The sequence below is a fragment of the Colobus angolensis genome, unplaced genomic scaffold, assembly GCF_000951035.1.
Source record: "Colobus angolensis palliatus isolate OR3802 unplaced genomic scaffold, Cang.pa_1.0 Scaffold3, whole genome shotgun sequence".
Lineage (NCBI taxonomy): Eukaryota > Metazoa > Chordata > Mammalia > Primates > Cercopithecidae > Colobus > Colobus angolensis.
Genome location: NW_012116265.1, coordinates 1,900,289 through 1,924,644, shown reverse-complemented (window position 1 = coordinate 1,924,644; position 24,356 = coordinate 1,900,289). Strand labels below are relative to the sequence as shown.

Here is a 24,356-nt window from a genome sequence, read left to right as displayed (position 1 = left end):
TCTTTCTTTCTTTCTTTCTTTCTTTTTCTTCAGAGACAAGATCTTGCTCTGTCACCCGGACTGGAGTACAGTGGCACTATTATAGCTTACTTCAGGCTTGAACTCCTGGGCTCAAGCGATCCTCTCACCTCAGCTTCTTGAGTAGCTAGGACTACAGATGTGTGCCACCACACATAGCTTTTGAAATCTGAAATTTACTCTTAGCAGTTTTGAAATGTACAATACTCTATTATTAACTATATTCACCATGCTGTTCAAATAACTAAAAAAACTTTTTCTAAATTTTTTGTAGAGACGGGGTCTTGCTGTGTTGCCTAGGCTGGTCTTGAACTCCTGGCCTCAAGTGATCCACCTGCTTTGGCCTCCCAAATTGTTGGGAACACAGATATGAGCCACCACACTTAGCCTGATTGGTGTACATTTTGAAAATGAAATTCACTTAGTAATCACTGTATTTCATGAAGATAGATTTTTATCTAGATTTTTGCTAGATTTTAAAAATACATGCACAGTAAATGTACTTGATCTTTGAACAATATTAAACAGCAATACAATTCAATAAATTCTATTTACAATTCTGAAGTATTTTTGGAACTTTAAAAATGTAGAAATACTAATAACCGTAGTGATATAGTAGGTTCTGGTAGCGGTCATTTTGTCCTGTCCCCATACTCTGTAGCCCTTAAGAATGGCGTATAAAAACTTTTGTCAAACACATTGACCCTGAATCTAAGCAGAGTTCCACTACTAAAGGAAATACAGAGGTCTAATGGCAAAAGTTAAGATACAAGGAAGCAAACAGAAAAATCTGGAATGTTGGAAATTCTATAGTACAACTGACCCAATTTCTATAATTCAATGGCAGGGGAAGAAAATGGAGTAGTAGCTGCCTTCAAATAAAAGACTTAAAAGATAAACAACCACATACTGTGTGAATCTTGTTTTTATCTCAGTTCAAACAAACTGACTATATATATATATATTTTTTAAGAAAATTAGGGAAATTTGAGTATGAACTACATTTTATACAATATTAAAAAGTATTTTAAAAAAAATTTAGGGATGATAATGGCCATTGTCATTATGTGGGAGATAATATACATTTTTTTAGAGGTGTGTATTGAAATACATAGGCATGAAATCACATGCCTGATGTTTGTTTTAAAATATGTCAAAACAAAACAAATTAAATAGGGATGATAAAACAAAAGTAGCACAATCTTGGCTATTATTTAGTCTGAGTAATGGATGTATGGAAGTTCTACTTTTGTCTGTATCTTAAAGTTTTCATGATAAAAAAATTTTAGAATATGTAAGAAAAATATTGACTTGAAAGGATTAAAACATACAGGTAAATGGAATGAGCACATGTCTAAAAGTCTATATACCATGTGTCCTAATTTTAGGGAAAACATAAGAAAATATTGTAAGTTAATAGTTACTGAGCTCTTTCTGGGTGCCAGGCATTGTTTTAGATATGCTGTTTGTAGTATTGTTAGAGTAGGCAGAAGTGAGCAGGAAGAAGAGCCCCTGGGGAAGGAATCCTTGGAGATGCTGCCCACTGATTGTAGGCGCTGCCCACTGATTGTCAGCACTGCCAACTGACAGCAAAGAAAAAAAACAATGGCTACAATGGCAACTTCTGGCCTCTTGGACTGGGCTTATCAGGTTTATCAGGCCCTAGCTGGAGGTAACTGTGGTAGGGACTCTATCTGATGACAAGCACCACACTCCTCCAAAATCTTGCCCTAGAGTAGCCTTTTGTTCATTATAATACTAAAAAGCACACCCTGGGTGGAGAATTTAAATGCTAATGAGACATACGATGCGATGTGTGTACTAGCACATGCAACCACAGCGCATGCGCCCAAGGGACCACTCGAAACACGCTTGCAAGTTAACACCCCCTCATGGCCCTTCATGAATAATCACGTAAGATTCTCACGAAGAAGGTTTCACCAACGCTAGCTGGAGCTGGATAGTTCTCTCGAGCAGCCAGCTCTGAGCGTATTGTCGCTTTAAATAAATTCCCTTGTCGCACATCTCTTGGCTGAATTTTTTCCTCCAAGAAGACAAGAACTGAGGACCCCACACTCCTCCTGGTAACATTATCATATTTAATTCTCAAAACAACCATATGAAATAGCTATAATTATTGTCACCTCCATTTTATAGACGAGGAATCTTAGCCACAATAAAGTAACTTTCCCAAGGTCACCCACAATACCAGAAGTGAGAGCCAATCCAGTAGTCTTCTCTAGGGCTCACACTTTTATCCTCTGTTCTGAACCTCTACACTGCCTTTTTAAATATCCAAAATGTTAAAAGTACTTAGTCATCCTTGAAATATATGGCTAGGTGCAGTGACTCATGCTTGTAATCCTAGCACTTTGGAAGGCCTAGGTGGGTGGATCACTTGAGCCCAGGGCTTTGAAACCAGTCTGGGCAACATGGTAAAACCCCATCTCTACTAAAAACACAAAAATTAGCCAGGCATGGTGGGCCTGTAGTCCCAGCTACCAGGGAGACTGAGGTGGGAGGACTGCTTGAGTCCAGGAGCCCAGTACTCTGAGAACAGCCTGGGCAACATGGTAAAACCCCATCTTTACTGAAAACACAAAAATTAGTCAGGTGTGGTGGGCCTGTAGTCCCAGCTACTAGGGAGACTGAGGTGGAAGGACTGCTTGAGCCCAGGAAGTCAAGGCTGCAGTGAGCTGTGATCACACCACTGCACTTCAGGCCGGGCATCAGAGAGAGACCCTGTCTCAAAAACAACCAAAACAAAACAAAAGAAAGATAGAATTAAGCATATTTTTCCTTCTCTTTCATAACTTATATTCTAAATTTGCTATACTTATGAATATAATGTGGAATAATTAAATCAATCTGGTTAACATAGCCATCACCTCGAATACTTAATCATTTTGTGGTGAGAACATTTAGAATTTACTCTCTTAGCAATTTTGAAACATACAATACTCTATTATTAACTATATTCACCATACTGTGCAATAGAACTAACAAAAACCTATATTCTTTCTGTCTGAGATCTTGTACCCCAGGGGTCCCCAACCCCTGGGCTGAGGACCAGTACCAGTCTGTGGCCTGTTAGGAACCTGGCCTTACAGCAGGAGATGAGTGGCAGACAAGCGAGTATTAGTGCCTGAGCGCCACCTCCTGTCACATCAGCAGCAGCGTTAGATTCTCATAGGAGCTTGACCCCTATTGTGAACTGCACATGCGAGGGATCCAGGTTGCACATTCCTTATGATAATCTAATGCCTGATGATCTGAAGTGGAACAGTTTAATCCTGAAACCATGGCCCCGCATCCCAGTCCATGGACAAACTGTCCTCCATGACACTGGTTCCTGGTGCCAAAAAGGGTGGAGACCACCATTGTAACCCTTGACCATCCTTCTTACCTCCACCTCTGTAACAACCATTTTGTTCTCTGCTTCTGTGAGTTCAATTTTTTAGATTTCACATACAAGTGAGGATGTGTGGTATTTATCTTTCTGTGCCTGGCTTATTTCATTTAGCATACTGTTCCAATTCCATCATTTTGTTGCAAATCACAGACTTCTTTTAAAAGGCTGAGCAGTATTACATTATATATATATTCCTGTATCACATTTTCTTTATCCATTCATCTCTTAATAAACTTTTAGGTTGACCCAGTAACTTGGCTGTTGTGAATAGTGCTGTAATAAACACTGGTACACAGACATCTTTTTGACAAACAAATTTGAAATATTTTGGGTAAATACCTAGATGTGAAATTGCTAGATCATACGATAATTCTATTTTTAGTTTTTTGAGGATCATCCATATCGTTTTCCTTTTTTTTGTTTTTTTTGAGATGGAGTCTCTCTCTCTGTTACCCAGGCTGGAGTGCAGTGGTGCAATCTTGGCTCACTGCAGCCGCTGCCTCCCGGGGTCAAGTTATTTTCCTGCCTCAGCCTCCCGAGTAGCAGGGACTACAGGCGCATGCCACCACGCCTGGCTAATCTTTTGTTTTGTTAGTAGAGACGGGGTTTCACCGGGTTAGCCAGAATGGTCTCGATCTCCCAACCTCAGGTGATCTGCCCACCTTGGCCTCCCAAAGTGCTGGGATTGCAGGCATGAGCCACCACGCCCGGCCACATCCCGTTTTCCATAGTGACTCTACTAATTTGCATTCCCAGAAACTCTGTACAAGGGTTCCCTTTTCTCCACATTCTCACCAAAACTTATCTTTCATCTTTCATCACTTTGTACCTCATACATTTATACAATTATAAACTGTTAATTTACAATAAAAAAATAAAAAGGAAAAATGCCGAAGAGCACATTTATTCCATATCTGTATCTAGTCCTTTCCAGCGATTTTTTTGTGGTTCTCATTTACTGAATAAAGTAATGCTAACGAAGGGTTTATGCCCTGGTAATTGTCCACTGTTAAAAAAAATGACTTGTAAATTTATAATTTGAAAAATGTTTGCTTTTCCTAAAGAATTGAGATATTTCTTCCTCTTAGATACTAGGAGTTTAGAAAGCTACATGTGTTTTATTTTTCACCATTTAGTTTTCATTTAGTAGCTCATCTTTATTCTATCACAATTTCAATAAATCAATCATATTAAGTACATATTAAGAACATGGTATGAATAATAAGCCTTTATTTCAACTAGTGAATTTCTTATTATTTGAAGTGTTCCCTTTTTTTTTTTTTTGAGACAGTTTCACTCTTGTTGCCCAGGCTGGAGTGCAATGGTACCATCTCAGTTCACTGCAACCTCTGCCTCCCAGGTTTAAGCGATTCTCCTGCCTCAGCCTCTCGAGTTGCTGGGATTACAGGTATGGGCCACCAAGCCCGGCTAATTTTTTTGTATTTTTAGTAGAGACGAGGTTTCTCCATGTTGGTCAGGCTGGTCTTGAACTGCTGACCTCAGGTGATCCACCCGCCTTGGCCTCCCAAAATATTGGGATTACAGGCGTGAGCCACCATGCCCAGCCCGTGTTCCCTATTTTTAAGCAATTGAAGGAAGAAATGTAATTAACCTGTATATACATATAAAGTGATAAAAAGAAGTCCAAGCTAAACAACAACAAAAAAAGAAATGGCTTCAATTGCTACTGTTTCTTGTTAGTTTTTTCTTTAATTTGTTTTGCTTTTTTTTTTTTTTTGAGACGGTGTCTCGCTCTGTCGCCCAGGCTGGAGTGCGGTGGCGCGATCTCGGCTCACTGCAAGCTCCGCCTCTCGGGTTCACGCCATTCTCCTGCTTCAGCCTCCCGAGTGACTGGGACTATAGGCACCAGCCACCACGCCCAGCTAGTTTTTTGTATTTTTTTTAGTAGAGACGGGGTTTCACCGTGTTAGCCAGGATGGTCTTGATCTGACCTCGTGATCCGCCCGTCTCGGCCTCCCAAAGTGCTGGGATTACAGGCTTGAGCCACCGCGCCTGGCCAGTTTTTTCTTTAATTTTTAACGGGATATTTGCAAAATTTATAAATTGAACATATTAAATTGCCAAGATTTCAGTGTGTTTTGGTATGCAAAAGAGTAATTTCATATAGCTCAACTTAATATTTTTGTGGTGAAAAAATACGATTCTGAAATGTGCAGTTACCTTTAGTTGCATCTCAATTTTTCTTTTGTTAAGTTTGATAAATATATAAGTAATTACTAAAAATATTATGTAGGACATAAATCTATTTTTATAAAATTATTACAATGTTTTCTTCAATATATTTATCCTTGTAACCCTATACTCTTATGTGTGTACTTATAAACAGAGATGTCTAAAATGATGCTCATTAAATGTTAATAATAATTGCTTTAGAAAATTTTTTCATTAGTAAGAATGTTTTGTAAATGAAGAAAATCCTACCCGATGTAAAACTTTGCTAGCTGCAGAAATTGCTATTAGATAACTGTCAGCATCATCAAAAGCGGCTTCAGCTTTAACTTCCAACAAATTAGGGTTTCCAACAAACACAGTCAGTAGTGGTATTTCAAGCATTCGAAAACCTATGGAAACAAGGTTAACAGTTAATCTTATATAATGAAATCTGGAAACTCAATTTAATGATTGGCTAATCAGATTTTAGAACAAAAACAGAATCTATTCTGAAGGTTGCACGATGGCTGCACATAATTAGCAATTTATATAGAGTCAACTTTAAGAGTTCTGTTACAGGAATGGGTCCTGATCCAGACTCCAGGAGAGGGTTCTTGGATCTCGCACAAGAAAGAATTCCGGGTGAGTCCATAAAGTAAAGTGAAAGCAGGTTTATTAAGAAAGTAGAGGAATGAAAGAGTGGCTACTCCATAGACAAGAGTTGCTGGTTGACCATTTTTATGGTTATTTCTTGATGATATTTTAAATAAGGGGTGGATTATTCATGCCTCCCCCTTTTAGACCATATAGGGTAATTTCCTGATGTTGCCATGGCATTTGTAAACTGTCATGGTGCTGGTGGGAGTGTAGAAGTGAGGACGACCAGAGGTCACTCTGATTGCCATTTTGGTTTTGGTGGGTTTTGGCTGGTTTCTTTACCGCAACTGTTTTATCAGCAAGATCTTTATGACCTGTATCTTGTGCTAACCTCGTATCTCATCCTGTGGCTTAGAATGCCTTAACTGTCTGGGAATGCAGCCCAGTAGGTCTCAGCCTCATTTTACCCAGTTCCTATTCAAGATGAAGTCGCTCTGGTTCAAATGCCTCTGACAGTTCTCAGAAAAATTGTTTACAGATATTTTCTCAGAGAAATGTTTCCCTCATTCCTCAGCCTGGTTCTCAAATGCTAATCAAGGTCTCCGATAATATTGGCTACACTGAGTTGGTTGACTGAGTAGAAAAACTGAAGGGTACATGGCCAATTGAAAGGGCTGCCAGTCAACTGTTGCCAAGACAAAATTCTTACGCATTTCAAACAAAATATTTCACCAGACCAATTTCTGCCTGCAGGCCACCTGTTTGCAACTTTGCCATACTGAGGACTTCAATGGAAAAACAGATTTGAAATACGATGTAGTCTAACTGGCATCTTTGCCAATCAATAAACCAGAGTTCATAAACACCTACAGTTGTTTCCCTTAAACCAAAGTGACCTAGCCAGTGCTTCCTAGCCTTTACCTGGAGATTTTGTTGAAATACAGATTGAGCAGGTCTGGAGTGAGGCCTGAGGTTCTGCATTTCTAACAAGTGCCCTGGTGATGCCAACACAGGTTCAGGGACCACACCATCAGTAGACTGGATTAGATTTTTCCGCAGAAACAGGCAACTTAGTTGATTTGTTGATTACTATTTGCTTCCGTCAAACTGAACACGTATAACTGACTGAGCCCTTTAATAAGCAATTCAGTATATTTTAAAGGGGAAATAATTAGAACATTGTGGCACTGGTGACAGAATGTAGAGAGATTACAATGGAACAAATCTCAAAAATTCAGAAATGGTCAGAATAATAGGTAAATTGTATACTAAGATAAAGTTATATTTTGAAATCAGTAGAGAAAGGATGCATTAGTCAATAAATAATATTGGAACAACTAGCTAACCATATATAATAACCAAAATAGAATAGAGGTAACCTAAAAATTAAATGGAAAGTTAAAACCATAAAATTAAAACTCTAAAATTACTTGAAGGAAATAGGGACAATTAGTCATACAATCAACAAGAAAGGATTTCTAAGGGTTTCAGATAGAAGAAAGGTTTTCAGGACATTTAATCCACAATACTGAGGGAAATAGATGTTCTCAATTTTTTTCAAAACTTCTAATTTTCACTTATATAAATTACTTGGTTCTGTTTTTTCAAATAAGCCTTTTTTTTTTTTTTTTTTTGAGACGGAGTCTTGCTGTGTCGCCCGGACTGGAGTGCAGTGGCCGGATCTCAGCTCACTGCAAGCTCCGCCTCCCGGGTTTACGCCATTCTCCTGCCTCAGCCTCCCGAGTAGCTGGAGTAGCTGGGACTACAGGCGCCCGCCACCTCGCCCGGCTAGTTTTTGTATTTTTAGTAGAGACGGGGTTTCGCCGTGTTAGCCAGGATGGTCTCGATCTCCTGACCTCGTGATCCGCCCGTCTCGGCCTCCCAAAGTGCTAGGATTACAGGCTTGAGCCACCGCACCCGGCCTGTTTTTTTTTTTTTTTAAATAGCATTTTGTCCTTTCGTTATGGTTCCTATATCTTCTTTTACTCTGAGAGTTTTACGCATACTTATTTGAGAGTGTCTTTCTGATTTTTCTGTTATCTCAAGTTCTTGAAGTCTAAAATTTTCCTATGCCTGTTGACTCTCAGTTAGGGTGGGTCATTTCCTTAAGTAGTTTTAAAGTTCTTTTCCTCAATTTGTGATCAATGGAGATTGATTTTTTTCCCTGGAAGTCCATACTACCTGGGTTATGAAAGTATTCCTACAGAGAGTTACTTAAAAAAATATTTTTAATGTAATAAACTTGTGTGTGTGTGTGTGTGTGTGTGTGTGTGTGTGTGTGTTTTAATAGAGACAGGGTCTCGCTATGTTGCCCAAGCTGGTCTCAAACTCCTGGGCTCAAGCTATCCTCCTGCCTTGGCCTCTCAGAGTGCTGGAATTAGAGGCATGAGCCACCATGCCTGACTCCTACAGAGAGTTTTGTGCTTCCTTGCATTGGGGCCCAGGTGTTATTATTTCTCAGCTTCGAATTCTGCATCTGAATGCAGAATTCAGTCTCTGAATGTGATACAGTTTTGAAGTTTCGCTTTTTTATGGGAAATTCCTTTTCCCCATTCTAAGCCCATGCTGCTGCATGGACAGAGTTTTCCTAATTCTCTCGTCATGATTTGACACTCCCAGCTTTCTTTAATGGTCTCCATTCCAACTTCCTTCCACAAAGTAGTAAGGCCCAAAGTTAAACTTTCTGTCAACACTTGGGCATTAAAACCCATCTCACTGCCTTATGATCAGTATCTGGGTCTCACAGGCTTCAGGGAATCATACATTAGCTAATCTCTTGGTTTTAAGTTCCCTCTTCATTTCTGGTGACACAATTTTCTTCTTTTTCTTGTCCTTTCTCCCCTACTCCCTCCCTTCCATCTTTCCTTCTTCTCTTCCTGTTATTTACTAAAATTTTTTCTTTTATTTTTTCCATTGTGCTATTTCTCTAGCATCTTCAACAATTGTTGTATTACTTTTGTAATAAACAAATAGCTTGAAAAATGGAGGAAAGTACAGAATTCTATTTCAAAGCCATTTTTTTTTTTTTGGCTTAAAATAAATACAGTCATCCCGTGGTATATACAAAGGGTTGGTTCAAGGAGCCCTGTATATACCAAAATCCACATATACTCAAGTCCCCAAGTTGGGCCTGTGGAACCCACATATAGGAAAAGTCAGTGCCTGTGTATATGTGGGTTTCACATCCTGCAGAAACTGTGTTTTCTGTCTGTGTTTGGCTGAAAAATATCTGCACATAAGAGGACCTGCACAGTTCAAACTGTTGTTGTTCAAGGGTCAACTGTAGCTGAAATAAATATAACAATACCAAAGTAATTAAAAAGTTTTCATTTCAGAGGGCAACAAAAATCTATACTAAAATTCTGTATCAACTTGGGCTGGTAGCAATCTCATTTTCCTCATTTGTAAAATGAAGATTATAATCTATATTTTTAGGGTTGTTGTAAACATTAAATAAAATAATGTATAAAAACATGGCCGAGTGAGGTGGCTCACGCTTGTAATCCTAGCATTTTGGGAGGCTGAGGCAGGTGAATCACTTGAGGTCAGGAGTTTGAGAGCAGCCTGACCAACACAGCAAAACCCTGTCTCTACTAAAAATACAAAAACTAGCTGGGTGTGGTCGTGTACACTTGTAATCCCAGCTACTTGGGAGGCTGAGGCAGGAGAATCGCTTGAACCTAGGAGGCGGAGGCTGCAGTGATCTGAGATTGTGCCACTGCACTCCAGCCTGGGCGATGGAGGGGGAGTCTGTCTCATAAATAAATAAATAAAATAATAGTTTAATATAGAGCCCAGTACATAGTAAGTGCTCAATAATTAGGTACTAATACTGTTAGTAGTGGAATGCCAACAAGTATGGGAACCAAAGATAAAGTCAGTCAGTATCAAAGAGTATATTTCACATTCAAGAAAAGAAATAACATTTCCCTTTTGATATTTTCCGATTCAAAACAAACTTACCTTTTGCATTCCGTATGACCTTAACTTTTAAAACATGAGAGTTTCCCAGATCAATGTATTTCACGACGTTGAGGGATGGTGAATCATCATGTTGAAACCAATAATTACATGGTTTTGAATATATTTTCCATGTTCGTCCATTCCTTTGCCCAAAGTTGTATAAGAACCATGTGTTCTTTAGAAAGGTCATATTGTTGGGTGCATTTTCAGGCATGGTAGCAATGGCTAATGCATTCTTATTATCTAAAATGCTTGTGATGAGGAAGCTGCTGTACCCAGGAAGCACTACAGTCTTCTCTATATCTGTATCTTCAAACAAGGCCTGAACAACTGGAGATTAAACAGAAGAGACTTGGTATTAAATCAAACATCTGGTGTTTGCCAAACAAACTGATTTACACAGCTAACAAATACACTGTTTGAGTTTTTAAACTATCTCTTAATCAGAGAACACATTTGCCAAATTTTAGTCATAATTCAAATTATTTTATAGAAAGTTTGTCATGAATAGACCATGTACCTATGCTTTAATGTTTACTGTGAAACTACTGTATACAATTTTTGGCAGAGAAAAACAATGTAGAGCTAAGTAAAGCTGATTTTTTTTTTCACTATGGAACTACTAAAAGCCTTAATAAGCTAAAATCTTTATTGTGATTCTACAAGAGAAGGATAATGTAGCCAGTTTCCCCAGTACCTAAAGATGTGCTTATTACAAAGAAGATACTCAATAAATATTTGTTGAATGGATGAGTAATTGAGTATTTAAGGAGAATATGAAGATTTAGAAGAAAAGAGGTTCTTGGGCAGGACCTTAAGGAACATCATCATTTAAGAAATGGGAAGGGAAAAAGATCCTCTTAAAGAGACGAAGAAGAAATTAGTGGAGAAAATCAGAGAAGACATCAACGAAGCCAAGGAAGGCTGTTGAAATGAGAGGGAAGTAATCATTACCAAACTATTTTTGATAGGTCATGAAACATGTCATCAATACTCTCCTCACTCTAAAAGAAAATAGAAACAGTCAGAAGAGGGCCTCATCATTCCTTTAATTATGCACACATGCTCCATTTTCTCCCAGTTCAAACCAACCAATGAAAATCCTTTCCAATATTCCCTCTAACCACCACGTAATTTCTCTTTTCCCCTTTGTAGTGAAACTTCCTGAAAGTTACCTTTATTCACTGTCTCTACTCTCCTCTCATAATTTTTTGAACCCATTCCAATCAGACTTTTGTCTACATGACTCCAGCCAACAGCTTTTTGTCAAGGTTCTCAAGGACTTTTTTTTTTTTTTGATACGGAGTTTCGCTCTTGTCACCCAGGCTGGAGTGCAATGGCGCAATCTTGGCTCACTGCAACCTCCGCCTTCTGGGTTCAAACAATTCTCCTGCCTCAGCCTCTCAAGTAGCTGGAATTACAGGCGCCTGCCACCAGGCCCAGATAATTTTTGTATTTTTATTAGAGATGGGGTTTCACCGTGTTGGCCAGACTGGTCTCAAACTCCTGACCTCAGGTGATCCACCTGCCTTGGCCTCTCAAAGTGCTAGGATTACAGGTGTGAGCCACCGTGCCTGGCCAAGGGTCCCAAGGACTTTCACACAGATCCACTCATTCCTTATCTTACCAGACCTACTGGTTTTATGCAACACGGGAGAGGAGCCTCTCCTTCTTGAAACACCTTCCTTACCTGGTTTGACACACTCTCTCTTAGTTCTACTCTGACCAGACCACCCAATCTCCTTTCCTGATTCTCCTCCATCTCCCTGAACACTAGATATTGCCCTGGATTAGACCTCAAGCCTCTTCGCTTCTATAACTCCACTCATTTTCCAGGAGTTCTCATTTGGTCTTATAGCATTAACTATCATACATATGCTGACAGTCCTCAAATCTGTGTCTCTAGCCCAGACATCTTCTCTGAACTCCAGACTTGTATTTCTAAATGCCCATCTTATTTCTCTGCTTGGATGAGTAACAGGCACCTTTAAGTTTAATATGATCTTACATGATTATTGTAATGGCCTCCTAGCTGACTTCTCTGCTTTCCTCCTTGCCTTCTCTCCATCACCTGCCCTGTCTACTCTCATCACAGCAGCCAAAGTGATCTTGTTGAGAGCTAAGTCAGATCATGTCACTTTCTGCTTAAACCCTCCAGTGGCTTCCCATTTAGTCAGAGTAAAACCTAAACCCTTAGAATAAACTGTACTAACTTCTGCTGTGAATCAATAATCCTTTGAGATAGAAACATCCTATAGAACAGTGACTCAAAATTATTTTGTTAATGTAAGGCAAAATCTGTGTGAACTTCCCATTTTCCTTCATTTCTTCTGATCACTTTAAGACAAAATAACTTCATAGGAATAAATAATAAGCACTACTATTGATGAAATATCAATGAAGTTATAACTATATTTTATTATATTAGAAAAAAAAAATCTTGGGCAGGGTGTGGTGGCTAATGCCTGTAATCCCAGCACTTGGGGAAGCTGAGGCAGGCAGATCACTTGAGGTCAGGAGTTTGAGACCAGCCTGGCCAACAAGGTGAAATCCCGTCTCTGCTAAAAATGCAAAAATTAGGCCAGGTGCAGTGGCTCATGCCTGTAATCCTAGCACTTTGAGAGGCCAAGGTGGGCAGATTGCCTGAGCTCAGGAGTTCAAGAGGGCAACACGGTGAAACCCCATCTCTACTAAAATACAAAAGAGATTAGCTGGGAGTGGCAGCATGCTCCTGTAATCCCAGCTACTCGGGAGGCTGAGGCAGGAGAACTGCCTGAAGCCAGGAGGCGGAGGTTGCAGTGAGCTGAGATTGCACCACAGCGCCCCAGGCTGGGTGACAGAGTGAGACTCCGTCTCTACAAATTAAAAAGCAAAAATTAGCTGGATATGGTGACACATGCCTGTAATCCCAGCTACTCGGGAGGCTCAAGCAGGAGAATCATCTGAACCTGGGAGGCGGAGGTTGCAGTGAGTCGAGATTGTGTCACTACACTCCAGCCTGGGTGATAGAGCAAGACTCCACTGCCAAAAAAAAAAAAAAAAAAAAAATCTTTCAGGAACCTAAATATATGTAAACTTTGGTAGGTTGCCAGTTGGACTAAAATTTGAAATCTATTGCTGTAAAAATAAGCATTAAAGCCTTCACAAAAGATAATTTTTCATTTTTTTCTAGCCATCAAAGATATACGATATTATTATACCCACCTTGTGAATCAAGAGTGAGTTTATAGACATTTCCAGCTTTATTAATCAAAAGGGAACTAGACAAACAAGAGCTCTCATTCACTTCTTCTAATCCAAAAGGCTCTTTCATTTCTGCAATAACTGAGGACAAAAATCCTTTGGGAATGGTATGTTGCAATACCTTTCTTATGTGAGCTCTTCCAGTTTTCCTGAAAACAAATAAAACCATTAAGCAATTTGGATAAAACAGTGAATTAAATGAACCAATTTATGAACAAATAATTTACAAAAAAAGTATACCACAAAATAGCTTACAAATATTTGATTAACATTTGTTCAACCTCATTAGTAATCAATGAAATGGCAATTATAACAATGGGATACAATTTTTAACCTCTAAAATTAGGGAAGATCTTTAAATGACAGAGTTCAGTAGTGGTGGGAATTGAGTGAAGACAGGCACTTATCCACTACTGATGGGATTGTAGATTAGAACCAGCTTCCTGGAAAGCAATTTGACATTATGCATTAGGAGCCTGATAACCTTTTCCCCAGTCTGATTCCATGTCTATTATTATGGCTCTATCCTAAGGAAAGAACTTTAAACAGAGGAGTGAGGGAGAAAGCTTTCTACACAAAGATATTCATTATGGTAAAATTTAGAAATGAGAAATGTCAATAAAAAAACTAAGTGAATGATACTACATGATTTACTTAGAGAAAATGCAATGATTAAAAGGATGTTTAGAAATAGTTTGTAGCAGTGTAGGGAAAATGATCATATTATAATGTCCAAATGAAGAAAGCAAGTTAAAAAATGTTAAAATGCGTATAAAAAGGACTAATTGGTAGTTCATCAAAGTATTAACAGTCATACTTTCAATTATCTTAATATTTTTCTATCTTTTAGGAAATTTCTATACTGACCATGTATTAACTTTATAAACAAGAAAACAATCAGTTTCTAAAATGTTAGCCTTGCATATCCACGTGCAAAAAATTCAATCTAGACACAGATCTTACAATCATCACAAAAATTAACTCTAGGCCAGGCAGTGGCTCACTCCTATATCCCAGCACTTTCGGAGCTGAGGCAGGCAGATTGGTTGAGCCTAGGAGTTCAAGACCAGCCTAGGCAACACGGTGAAACCCTATCTTTACTAAAAATACAAAAATTAACCAGGTGTGGTGGCATGTGTCTGTAATCCCAGCTACTCAGGAGGCTGAGGCAGTGGGATCACTTGAGCCTGTGAGGTGGAGGTTGCAGTGAGCTGAGATAGTGCCACTGCACTCCAGCCTGGGTGACAGAGCCAGACCCTGTCTCAAAAAAGAAAAAAAGAACTCTAAATGAACCACAGACTTAAATATAAAATGCAAAACTATAAAACTCCTAAGAAGATAACATAGGAGAAAATCTAGATGACCATGGGTATGGCAATTACGTTTTTCCCTCAATTAAAAAAATTATGTTAAAATATATGCTATGGTTTGAATGTATTCCTCAAAGTTCATGTGTTGAAAACATAATTTCCAATGGAAGAGGGTTGAGAGGTGGCACTTTTTTTCTTTTCTTTTCTTTTTATTTTTTTTTTGAGACGGAGTCTTACTTTGCTGCCAGCCTGGAGTGCAGTGGTGCCATCTCCACTCACTGCAACCTGAGAGGTGGGACTTTTAAGGGGTGATTAGACCATGAGGCTCTGCCTTCATGAATGGATGAATGTCATTATTGCAGGAGTGGGTTAATAATTGTGGGGGTGGGTTCCTGATAAAAGAATGAATTCAGTCCCTTCCTTCCCCCGTCTTTCTCTGTCTCTTTTGCACATGAGTGCTTGTGTACATGTGTGCTCACATGTGCTCACCCTTCTGCCTTCCACCATGGGATGATGCAGCATGAGGCCCTCACCAGATGCGGGCCCCCCAGCCTCGGATTTCCCAGCCTCCAGAACTGTAAGAAATAAATTTCTTTTCTTTATACATTACCCAGTCTGTGATATTCTATTATAGTAGCATGAAACAGACTAAGAAGATACACCTAACAAAATTTGCCATCTTAATGCAATGACTGTTGAATACAACACCAAAGACATAATTGATGAAAGAGAGAATTGATAAATTTCTCTCCAGTTTTCCGAAACACAAATAAAACCATTAAATAATTTGGATAAAACACTGGATTAAATGAACCAATTTATGAACAAATAGTTTGCAAACAAAATATACCACAAATAGCTAACAAACATTTGATTAACATTTGGTCAACCTCATTTGTAATCAAAGAAATCCAATTACAACAATGGGATACAATTTTTAACCAATTAGTTAAGATTTTTAAATGACAGTGTTAAGCAGTGAACACTGAATTTGTGTTAAAATACATGCTATGATTTGCATGTAGCTCTCATTAGTAATTGGTACCTTACTAAAATTACAAATTTATGCTCTGTGAAATGTCCTGTCAAGAGAATTAGAAGACAAGCCACATACTAGGAGAAAATATTTTCAAAAGACATATAAAGGACTGTTATCCAAAATAAACTGTAGGGGAGGGGAGAAGAAACCTCTTTTTCCTCTATTCTCTTTGGTTCTATAACTAAAACCTGACAATTATCCTGACAAATACAGAGTAACAAGAGAAAAACAGGGGGAGTTTATTAACGTGTGCACATACTTACATGCAGGAAAACCAGCAGTGATGAGTAACTAAAAGGGGTAGTTAGAATATGGGGCTTCATAACAAATAACAATACATTTTTAGAGAAGTGACAAGACAAAGAAAAATGGGTTTAGGTTTTTAGGGTGAGCAAACTGTGGAAGGTAAATAAATGGAGGGAACTAATGGAAGATAAGGGTTGTTTTGACAAGGTTTCTTCTGTGAATTCTTTGTGTCTCTGGGTTTATTAATAGTCTAGAATTGCTTGTGTCTGTAATCCCAGCTACTCTGGAGGGAAGACTGAGGCAGGAGGATTGCTTGAGGCCAGAAGTTGGAGACCAGCCTGGGCGCAACATAATGAGATCTTGCCTCTAAAAAAATTTAAAAATTAGAAAAAAAAAAAAAACAAGAAAAAACCCACTAGCTGGGTGTCGTGGTCCATGCCTGTAGTCTCAGCTACATGGGAGGCTGAGGCAGGAGGACTGCTTGAGCTCAGGAGTTTGTAGCTGTAGTGAGCTATCATTGCACCACTGTACTCCAGCCTGGGTAACAGAGTGAGAATCTATCTCTAAAAAGAAAAAAAAAATTAGATAGTCTAGAGTTATCTCCAGTGATTAAGAATCATTCTGCCCTTCCTGGTGGGAGGGGGCAAAGAGTTTCTCTTGTGTCTGTTTTTCCTTAATTGCCTTCAGCATAAATAATCTTAATGCCAAAGTGGCATACTCTTTGTTTTTGTTTTGTTTTGTTTTGTTTGGAAATTGGAGGTCTCACTATGTTGCCCAGGCTAGGCTTGATCTTGAGATCCTCCTGCCTCAGACTCTCTAGTAGCTGCAACTACAGGCACACACCACTGCATGGTTCTGGGGTGGCATAATCTGATCTCCTACAATACAAAAAACTCTAATAATACAACAATAAGAAAGCACACAACCTGATTTTAAAAATGGGCCAAAGACCTTAACAGATACCTCACCAAAGAAGATATGCATATGGCAGGTAAGCACATCAAAAAATGTTCTACATCACATATTGATATGGTTTGGCCAATGTTGCTACCCAAATCTCATCTTTAATTGTAATCCCCACGTGTCAAGGGAGGGACCTGGTGGGAGGTGGTTGGATCATGGGGGCGGTTTTCCCCATGCTGTTCTCATAACAGTGAGGGAGTTCTCATGAGATCTGATGGTTTTAAAAATGACAGTTTCCCCTGTACTGTCTCTTTCTCCTGCCACCATGTAAGATGTGCCTTGCTTCCCCTTCGTGTTCCACCATGGCCTCCCAAGCCATACAGAACTGTGAGTCAATTAAACCTCTTTCCTTTATAAATTAACCAGTTTCAGGTATTTATAGCAGTGTGAAAACAGACTAATGCATATGTCATCAGGTAAATGCAAATTAACAATGAGACACCACCACACGCCTATTAGAATGGCAGAAATCCAAAACACTGACAACCCAAATACTGGTGAGTATGTGAATAATAGGAACTCTCGTTCATTGCTGATAGAAATGAAAATGAAAAAAGTCTGGAGGACAGTTCCATCATTTTTTACAAAACTAAACATTCTCTTAGCGTATGATCAACCAAAATGCCTTGGTATTTATCCAAATGAGTCAAAAACTTATATCTATACAAAAACCTGCAAATAGGTGTTTACAGAAGCTTATTTATAATTGCTAAAACTTGAAAGCAACCAAGATGTTCTTCAGTAGGTAAATGAACAAATAAACTGTGGGATATTCAGATGATGGAATATTATATGATTTAGCACTAAAAAAGAAATGAGCTATCAAGCCATGAAAAGACATGGGGGAAATTTAGATGCATATTACTAAGTAAAAGAAGCCTCTGAAAAGGTTATATACTGTATGATTCAAACTATATGACATTCTGGAAAAGGCAAAATTATGGAGACAGCAAAAGGATCGGTGGTTGCCAGGGGTGAGGGGGAGAGAGGGATGAATAGGCAAAGCATAGAGAATTTTTAGGGCAGTGAAACTCTTCTGTATGATATTATGATGATGAATACTTGTCATTATAGATTTGTTCAAACCCACTGAATTTGTAACACTAAGAGTAAGCCCTAATGTAGATACGGACTCTAGGTGATAAATGATGTGTCAATGTAGGTTCATGAACTGTAACAAATGTACCACTTTGGTGTGGGATGTGGATAGTGGGGAAGGTTTTGTGTGTGTATGGGACAGAGGTATACAGGAACTGTATTTTCTGCTCAATTTTGCTGTAAAACTGTAATTAATTTAAAAAGTTTATTAATTAATTTTAAAAAGTTAACCTCTTTGTATCTGAAGTCAGTGGCCAGTGGTCAGGCAGCTACCTTAATTATGAAAGCTGTCTCCCCACTTTTTCCTAGGATTGCATTTGGGGGTGATTAAGCACTGCTGTTCCAGGAGAGGAAAGAAAGCAGCCTTTAAAGGAGAAGGAAAGGGGATTTGGGCAATGGAGAATGAATCAGTGAGTTTTAGAGGTGGAAAGGAACAACTGTTGAGTGGAGAAAATACTGCAAAAAGACAAATATCACCAAACTAAGCTACCTATGCATTCTAAGCTCCCATTCCAATGCCTGTGCCATTTCCCCAGCCCAGCCGAACCCTTCCACTCCATGCCAATGAAACTGTTTTCATCAAGGTTACTACAGCCTAGAATGGTGCCAAATTCAAAGGTCACATCTTTAATCTTATTTTACTCAAGTCTCTTTGCAGCATGCATCATTGATCACTCCATACTTTCTGAAACACCCTCTTCTCTTGGTTTATGTGGCCCCACATTTTCCTGTGTATTTTCTACCTTACTGGCTGCTCCTTCTCATCCTTCTTTGCTAGGGCCTTCTTCTTAGCCCAGTCTCTCTTCCTGGAGTGCCCCAGGGCTTTTCTTCTCTACATACACCCTCCTCTGCAGGTAGAATCACCCATCTGTATCTGAACAATTGCCAAATGCCAAGTTTCCGCTCTGTCTCTTCTGAGCTACGAATTCATACATCTAACTGCCAACTTCACATCTTCACTTTGACACCAAATACACATTTCAAACTGAACATTTCCAATGTGGAACTCTCAGTTACCCTGCTTGATACCTGCACTTTTCATCTCAGAAAATGGTGGTATTGTCCTTCTAGCTACAAACCACAAACCTAGACAATTTTTGATCACTCTCTTGCTCATATCCCTAACAGGCAAATGCATCATCAGATCCTGTCTTCACTCAACTGCACCTGCTCCAGCACCATCATCTCTCACCTGTATTACTTCAATAACTTTCTAAGGGGCTTAGCAGCTTCTACTCACACCCTGTCCCACACTTTTCATAGCAGTCAGAGTGATCCTTTGAAAAATGTAAATTTGATTATTTTTAAATAATCCAATAAAATTCTCCAATGGTTTCTACTGAGGCCAAGAAGAAAATTTACACTTTTCCTGCAGCTTATAATGCTGACTATGATCTGGCACTTGCCGACCTCCTTGTTGGCCTTTCCACCACACTATCACTGTGCATCATCTATACTGGCTTTCTTCATGCTTACTAAAAACACATCCCAATTTTTCTTGCCTCACTGTATGCAACTTCTTTAGCCTGGAAAGCTCTTTCATTGGCTCTCTGCTCTCTGTTCTTGGGTCTTTGCTTACTCTTCTCACTCCCTCTGTCACCATATCTACTTTCTTCAAAGCACATATTAGATATGAATTTGTTTTGGTTTACCTGTTTATCACCTGTATCTGTTTTTAGAATGTCATCTCCATGCAGGGAAGAGCCTTATCTATCTTATTTACCACTATATTCCCAGTGCCTAGCACAAGACTTGATATGTAATAGGCACTAAAATATTCACGGAATGAAGAGCTTTACTGAAACCTTTGTGTGTTGATGATACATTCCTTCTGAGTGATTTAATAAAAACATGGACATTAAGTCACCACTTTTAAGATTTTGTGAAGATTCAGGGCCAGGCGTGGTGGCTCACACCTGTAATCCCAGAACTTTGGGAGGCTGAAATGGGTGGATCACCTGAAGTCCGAAGTTCAAGACCAGCCTGGTCAACATGGTGAAACCCTGTCTCTACTAACTATACAAAAAAATTAGTCGGGCGTGGTGGCAGGCGCCGGTCATCCCAGCTACTTAGGAAGTTGAGGCAGGAGAATCGCTTGAACCTAGGAGGCAGAGGTTGCAGTGAGCTGAGACCATGCCATTGCACTCCAGCCTGGGCAACAAGAGTGAAACTTCATCTCAAATAAATAAATAAATAAATAAAAGATTTTGTGAAGATTCTTAAGAACAACTGACCTTGTTACAAGATGACAGAAGTTCCTTCTCAAATATTTCACCATTTGTGCAATGACTATACTTCCCTTGTTATCAGATAGTGTCATTTATCTGTGTATATTTAATCAACTCCTACTGTGAAAGGATTTTGATTCAGTACCTAACATCTCATTGTAGGTGGTAGCCTATACCTTTGTTGAGATTTTGCAAGCCTTTTGGCCTCCATGATTCAGATTCATTGATAATGTTCAGAATCCCTTCTTTTCCATCATCTAACTTTAGTTCTTGATTCTTATTCTTCAAACTCTCTTCTGAATTCCAAGTCTACCATTTGCTATTCCCATACTGCCTGATTCCTCATCCATAGTCTGTCTACCTCAAGTACCTGTCCTCTTAAGCACAGTGTAAGAATCTCAGACAGCATCACCATAATAAGATCACATGTAGCTGGATTCAGTAAATAGAAGGCAAGAACAGTTGTGTTTTTTTAAGGCACAGAGACAGACAATGAAGTAAGTAATGAAAATTGCTCTACTCCATTGTCCTGGTGAGTCTGTTCCCATGTATCTCTCAGTCCATTCATTCCCCTCAATTTCTATCATCAATATCTTAGAGTAAAACATCAAAAATTTTAGCCTAGGCTACTGCAAAAGCCTTCCAAATGACCTAAGTGCATCCATAATTGTTACCCTCCAATTCATTCTCTATATCACAGCTAGAGTGACATTCTAAACAAAAGTTAGATTATTTAAGATAAATGAGAGCTGAAGAATTTAAAGAAGGAAGTAGTAATGGTGTGTTGTGCATCTCACCTCTCATTTCCATGCCACCCTACATGTAGAAAGATAAGTGCGTCTCTCACAAAAAAGCCAACAGGCAGCCGGGTGTGGTGGCTCACACCTGTAATCCCAGCACTTTGGGAGGCCGAGGAGTGCAGATCACCTGAGGTCAGGAGTTTGAGACCAGCCTGACCAACATGGAGAAATCCCATCTCTACGAAAAATACAAAATTAGCTGGGCGTGCTGGCGCATGCCTGTAATCCCAGTTATTTGGGAGGCTGAGGCAGGAGAATTGCTTGAACACAGGAGGTGGAGGTTGCTGAGCCGAGATCGTGCCATTGCATTCCAGCCTGGGCAACAAGAGCAAAATTCCGTCTCAAAAAAAAAGCCAAGAGGGATTTCTTCAAGGGGACCACCTTAGAAACTATAATACATCTTCTGAGGTTTGAGGAACAGAGGGACCAGAATTGGACTAATTCCTGAGAAATATAAAGGGTAGATACTGCCTAGACACCCAGAGTTTAATGATTACAGATGGAGTGGGAAAGAGATAAAGTTATTAATTTACTTTAGACTTTTAAGTTAACACACATGTAAAAATCTTGGGTAACACTAAAAAGCAAAATAAAAGAGTGTAGAAGTCCTAATCAAGTAGAAGAAGAAAAGAATGGAAAGAGGAGAAAAAAGAACCTTAAAATAAGGTAAACAAGAAGAGAAGACAAAAATGAAACATAGAAAAGGTGGGACAAATAGAAAGTACAAAAGAAGATAGTAGGAATGAAGACAAATATATTAGTAAAAATAATAAATGTAGTTAAACGAAACTCTCCAGCTAAAGGACAGAAATTGTTAAATTGGCTAAAATCACAAAATCCATTTATGTCTTTTATGACAGATATACAAAGCAGGTGAAAGTTAAAGGATTGAAATAGTATACCACAAAAATATTATCCAAAGAAGGCTGGTGCCATGTATCAATAACAAAAAAAGCTACAAACAAAAACAAAACATTGAAACTCACAACAAAAAACCCCTGATTTAAAAATGAGCAAAGGATTTGAATAGACATTTCTACAAAGAAGACACATGAATGGCCAATAAGCACATGAAAAGATGAGCCACATCATGAATAATTAAGGAGATGGAAGTCAAAACCACAGTGAGATACCATCTCATACCCATTAGGATGGCTATGATAAAAAACAGAGAAAATAACAAGCATTGGCCAGGATATGGAGAAATCTGAACACCTGTACATTACTGGTGGGAATGTAAAATGGTACAGCTGTGGAATATGGTATAGTGGTTCCTCAAAATATTAAACATAGAATCATATGATGCAGCAATTCTACTTCTGGGTATATGCTAAAAAGACTTGAAAGCAGGGACTCGAACAAATATTTGTATACCCAGGCACATAGCATCATTATTTATTTATACTACCCAACAGGTGGTAGCATCCCATGTGTTCATCAATAGATGAATGGAAAAACAAAATGTGGAATATATATATAGGCATATCACTCAGCTTTCAAAAGAAAGGAGATCTTGTCACATGCTACAACATGCATAAACCTTGCAGACATTATGCTAAGTGAAATAAACCTGTCACTAAAGGACAAATACTATATGATTCCACTTACAGAAGGTACCTAGAGTAGTCAAATTCATAGAGACAAAAAGTAGAATGGTGGTTGCCAGTGGGAGATGAAAATGAGGAATTATTATTTAATGGGTACAAAGTTTCAGTTGGGGAAGATGAGAAATTCTAGAGATGGATGGTGATAATGGTTGTACAACAATGTGAATGAATTTAATGCTACAGAATGGTACACTTTAAAATGGTTAAAAAAAAGCATAATAAAAAGCCACGGTCATGCAAAAAAGTATTATAATGATAAAAATAGTCACTAAATACCAACAAAATGTTCAACCGATCATGAAGAGGTAACAATCCTAAACTTATATGTACCTAATAACAATCTCAAAATATACAAGGTAAATTGACACAACTATAATTAAAAAATGGACAAACCCAGTATACACATCAGGAAGGTTTAATACAACTCTCTCAATAATTGACAGATCAAGCAGAAAAAAAAATCATTAAGGATACAGAAAATTGCAATATCACAAGGAACAGGATTAATCTAACAAATAAATATTAATACTGCACGCAATAGGAAAGCATTCAGAACACAACACCCCAAAACATCTGCTCTAGCCCACTGATTGAGTTAAAGTCACTTAACACACACACACACACACACACACACACACCAGCAAACACAGGAAGGACACTCTGACCTACCTAAAGGCAGGAGATAAAACTCCCATGGGGAAGGTGTCCTCCTTGCACCTGGAGAAGGACATTGTTTTTATTAGTAGAGATGGGGAGTCAAAGCCAAGAGAAATCTGTACAAATAGACCTTGTTAGACCAACCCTTATCTTCCTAGCCACTTCTCCACAGTTAACTACCCTAGCCCAAGCCCCCTTGCCTTGTCACATTTTCACAATTTACTGCTTTTTGTTCAACCTAGTATATACATGTTCAACTCTAACTGCTTCTTCAGGGGTCTTCATTTCTTTAGGAGGACTCCTATGTCACATAAAACTTACATTAAATAAATGTGTATGCTTTTCTCCTGTTAATCTGTCTTATGTCAGTTTAATTCTCAGGCCCAGCCAAAACACCCTAAGAGGATAGATGTAAAATTTTGCCTCCCATACAAAATATTTACTGAAATTGACCATAATGAATGGCCTAGTCCTAGGCCATAAAGTAAGTTTCAAACAATTTCAAAAAACAAATTTTCAAGGAACAAAATATTCCAGTCTTAAACTCTTCCAGAAAATAATAATAATAATAATAAACAATTGTCTATGAAGCTAGTATAATCTTGTTAACAGAACCACAGAAGGACAATATGAGAAAGAAAAATTACAGGCAGACTTTCCACAAGAACATAGATGTTTAAATCCTAAATATTAGCAAACAGAGTTCAGAAATGTATGTAAATAGATAATACACAATGTCAAAAATAGGTGTATTCCAGGACTTTAAGGTTGGTTCAACATTAAATCCACAATATAATTTACAACATTAAATAAAAAGTTAAAGGGAAAAATTCTATAGATAAGTTCAATAGATACAGGAGAAATAATTATTAAAATCCCAAAGTCTAAATTTCTTAAACTAGAAAAATAGATAAATTTATTTAAATGATAAAGGGTTTAAGAAAACTATGGGCCGGGCGCGGTGGCTCAAGCCTGTAATCCCAGCACTTTGGGAGGCCGAGAC

The 24,356-nt window shown here is 38.6% G+C and overlaps 1 protein-coding gene across 1 annotated transcript in view; it reads right to left on the bottom strand.

Moving 5' to 3' along the window:
* The window catches only part of CATSPERB (catsper channel auxiliary subunit beta), a 160,321-nt gene that overhangs the window by 27,986 nt on the left and 107,979 nt on the right, over positions 1–24,356 (bottom strand). Inside the window, exons 18-20 of the mRNA XM_011949408.1 lie at positions 13,367–13,554; positions 10,163–10,492; positions 5,873–6,012 (exon numbers count right to left, since the gene is read on the bottom strand). Coding sequence (XP_011804798.1) covers positions 5,873–6,012; positions 10,163–10,492; positions 13,367–13,554 — 658 coding nt within the window. The remainder of the gene's footprint in view (positions 1–5,872; positions 6,013–10,162; positions 10,493–13,366; positions 13,555–24,356) is intronic.